The 3,188-nt window shown below is 50.8% G+C and overlaps 1 protein-coding gene and 1 pseudogene across 1 annotated transcript; both read left to right on the top strand.

The window, feature by feature from the left end:
* The first annotated feature begins 241 nt into the window (after window positions 1–241).
* LOC148123299 (thioredoxin-like protein 4A pseudogene) lies at window positions 242–673 on the top strand (annotated as a pseudogene).
* Window positions 641–1,912, top strand: LOC148123298 (N-alpha-acetyltransferase 11-like). Its single transcript, XM_087905877.1, has one exon. It carries the CDS (start codon window positions 641–643, stop codon window positions 1,298–1,300), a length of 660 nt encoding a protein of 219 aa, XP_087762003.1. The 3' UTR covers window positions 1,301–1,912.
* The last annotated feature ends 1,276 nt before the right edge of the window (window positions 1,913–3,188 follow it).

Below are 3,188 nucleotides of genomic sequence, written 5' to 3'. Positions count from 1 at the left end.
CTTTCGGTCTCAGCAACAGGTACAGGTGCGAAAAGCTACTTTTGAGGCGGCTTTCCCATCCACGTGCTCTGATTAGAACCCCCAATAGTACGCAGGTTCCCAGGACCTGAACACTTTTCACTAAAACCTTATGACAGGAATTTAGGGTGCAACTCAAAACCCCGCTAATTGTCTCAGACTACTCAGGTTCTTCAGGGCCAAGAAAAGTCTCCCAGGGAATTTCTGGAACCGTAGCACGTTTTCAGAATTTACACCCTTGCTGAGAGGAGTCGCGGGCGGTCGGGCCGCGTGGGCTCTCACGAGGTAGCTCGCGGCTTCCGGCCGCGCAGGCCCGCTCAAGATGTCGTACATGCTCCCGCATCTGCACAATGGCTGGCAGGTAGACCAGGGCATCCTGTCGGAGGAGGACCGCGTGGTCGTCATTCGTTTCGGACACGACTGGGACCCCACTTGCATGAAGATGGACGAGGTTCTGTACAGCATCGCCGAAAAGAAATGGAAGATAGTGGGAGATCTTTCTCATCTTGTGTGAGTCCTGTTTGGATATCCCAGCTGTTTTAAAGCAAACGGTGTTGGTGTCGCTTGTGCTCCGTGGCATCCTCTGTGGTTCTCGAGCCTGACAGGCCTATCTGCTGCCAATATGAACATCCGCCGTGCTCGGCCCGATGATCTGATGAACATGCAGCACTGCAACCTGCTGTGCCTGCCCGAGAACTACCAGATGAAGTACTACTTCTACCACGGCCTCTCTTGGCCCCAGCTCTCCTACATTGCTGAGGATGAGGATGGCAAGATCGTGGGCTATGTCCTGGCCAAGATGGAGGAGGACCCTGATGATGTCCCTCATGGACACATCATCTCACTGGCTGTGAAACGCTCCCACCGGCGCCTCAGCCTGGCCCAGAAGCTGATGGACCAGGCCTCACGGGCAATGATCGAGAACTTCAGCGCCAAGTATGTATCCCTGCACGTGAGGAAGAGCAACAGGGTGGCCCTGCACCTTTATTCCAACACCCTGAACTTCCAGGTTAGTGAGGTGGAGCCCAAGTACTATGCAGATGGAGAAGATGCATACGCCATGAAACGAGATCTCTCCCAGATGGCAGAGGAGCTGAGACGGCAGCTGGTGCTGAAGAAGGGCAGATACGTGGTTCTGGGTTCCAAGGAGAATCAGGGCAGCACACTTCCTGGTTCTGAAGAGGCCAGTCAGCAGAACCTGGCTGGAGATGACAGTGGCAGTGACAGCAAAGACAGCGCTGATGTCCAAGACAGCGTGCAAGACTTGGATTCCACCTCCTAGAGCCCGCTCGAGCATTGTAGGTTCTTGCATTTTAGCCACAGTTTCCTTGGGAACCCTGGCTGTGCTCTGCAGTAACTCTGGAGTCACCCACAGTGACCCCCATGGCTTCTCATTGTCAGCGCTTAGCAGCCTTCCACATGGCCTAATCATGAAGGCTCTCCAGGACACAGAAGCTGCTGTGCAGAAACCAAGGAACTTTGAGGACTGCCATGGCAGCACCGTCCTTGGCTTCTCCCACGCTGCCGGCCGCTGTATTCGGTCTGCAGTTGTCCTGTACTGATTGTGTGTATGCTATAGGGTTTTACCTAGAATGCCAAACAGGAAGTGGCGATAGCTCAGGAAACTCCCCAGCTTTCAGCGTTTGCCATTATTTGGGTTTTCATTTTTGAGGAAGCAGGACCATCATTAGTCCTTATGCCCTCTGCCTCTGTCTGGTGGAAGTTAGCTACTCTTGCCTTCTATGGAAACTACCCGTGCCCTGCCCTCCCTCTTTGAAGAAAACTTCCCTTGTGGTGGGAGAAGGAGATAGGTGTTGGACTTCTGCACAGGCAGAATTTGTAGATCTTAAGGCAAGGACAAGCAGAAATCATATTGTAATCTCTGACCCCCCCCCCCCAAAATAAAAATAAAAATATTAAAAAGGGAAAAAAAAGAATTTACACCCTTTTATCCGCTAGCTCTGGAAAATAACAGGGCATCAAATTTGGCTTTTGTCACTCATTCAGCTCTGGGGAGCCCGAACTCCAAACGCTACAGGGCTTTAGAGGGATGAATACCTCCCAGCTCATCAGAGTGGCCCAATTACAATAACCAAGACACTAAAAGGCAAAGGCAAAGCCAAGCTATCTTGACTGACTGCTGACCGAACCGCTTGCAGGCAAAGATTGTGCTGGCCACTTTCCAATCAACCCACTCCACTCGTGTGAGGAATCTGTGGTGTCTGGTCACTTGAGGCTGAAAAATCAGCTGTGATTGAGAAGAGAACAGCATCACTGAGGTGAAGTCTTTGGGGAAGTATTTCTGCGGGGTCAGCACACAGAAGCTGCGGTCCAGAGGTGGCCAAGCTTGCATCTTGTGTGGGCAGCTGAACTTGGTAGTATGAGTCACCCAGCTGATGCTGGTTTTGAAGGTGTGAAGGGGTCATGGAGAGTCACTGTGGCTTGGCACTGTGTGGCAGGGCTGGAGTCCCTGAAGAAGGCCCAGGAGAGGCGATTGATGAAGATGCAGCCCATTTGCAGCAGAAGACCCCAGCATTCTGGAGATGCCAGTGCCGTGGGATGACCCCCATGAACAGCAGCAGCTTTCGGGGGAACCAGCCAGAGCCTGGAAGACAAACTGTGTGTGCTGCAGAGGGCAGAACTGGAGAAATGCCCCAAGCCTTTTATTTTTTGTTGTTTGGTTTGAGTTTTTTGTTTTGTTTTGTTTTGTTTTGTTTTGTTTTGTTGGTTGTTGGGTCCATGGGAGTCACGTAAAGATGGGGGACAGATCACCAAAATCTGTTACACCAGAAGCAAACTTTATTCCAGGAAAAAAAATTGAAAGTTTAAAAAAAATAAATCTCTAATGGGCATAAAAAGCTTATGAGCTAACTGAGACCACAGCCAGAGATGGACTTGTAAGGCTGTGACAATGGTTGTTTCTGGGCCCCTCTTTATATAGCAAGAAGCAACAAGCACCAGGCATGAACAAAGGAATTTTCATAGTTTCAAGGTAAAACTCAGATACAAATCGCCCTTCTCTGCACTTTCCATTAACAGGGTTTTCTAGTTTCCACAGTGTTTGTACTTAAGTCACTGTTCTTCCCGGGTGCTCCCTGGTAGTGTCTGCTGCAGCCACACACTTCCCCTGACACTGCCAGCTTTGCATAGCAGGGACAGTGCTGTCGGGG

This window comes from Myodes glareolus, chromosome 1, assembly GCF_982192425.1.
Source record: "Myodes glareolus chromosome 1, mMyoGla1.1, whole genome shotgun sequence".
Lineage (NCBI taxonomy): Eukaryota > Metazoa > Chordata > Mammalia > Rodentia > Cricetidae > Myodes > Myodes glareolus.
The sequence above is the reverse complement of the archived record's forward strand: the minus strand, read 5'-3'. Positions and strand labels throughout refer to the sequence as shown.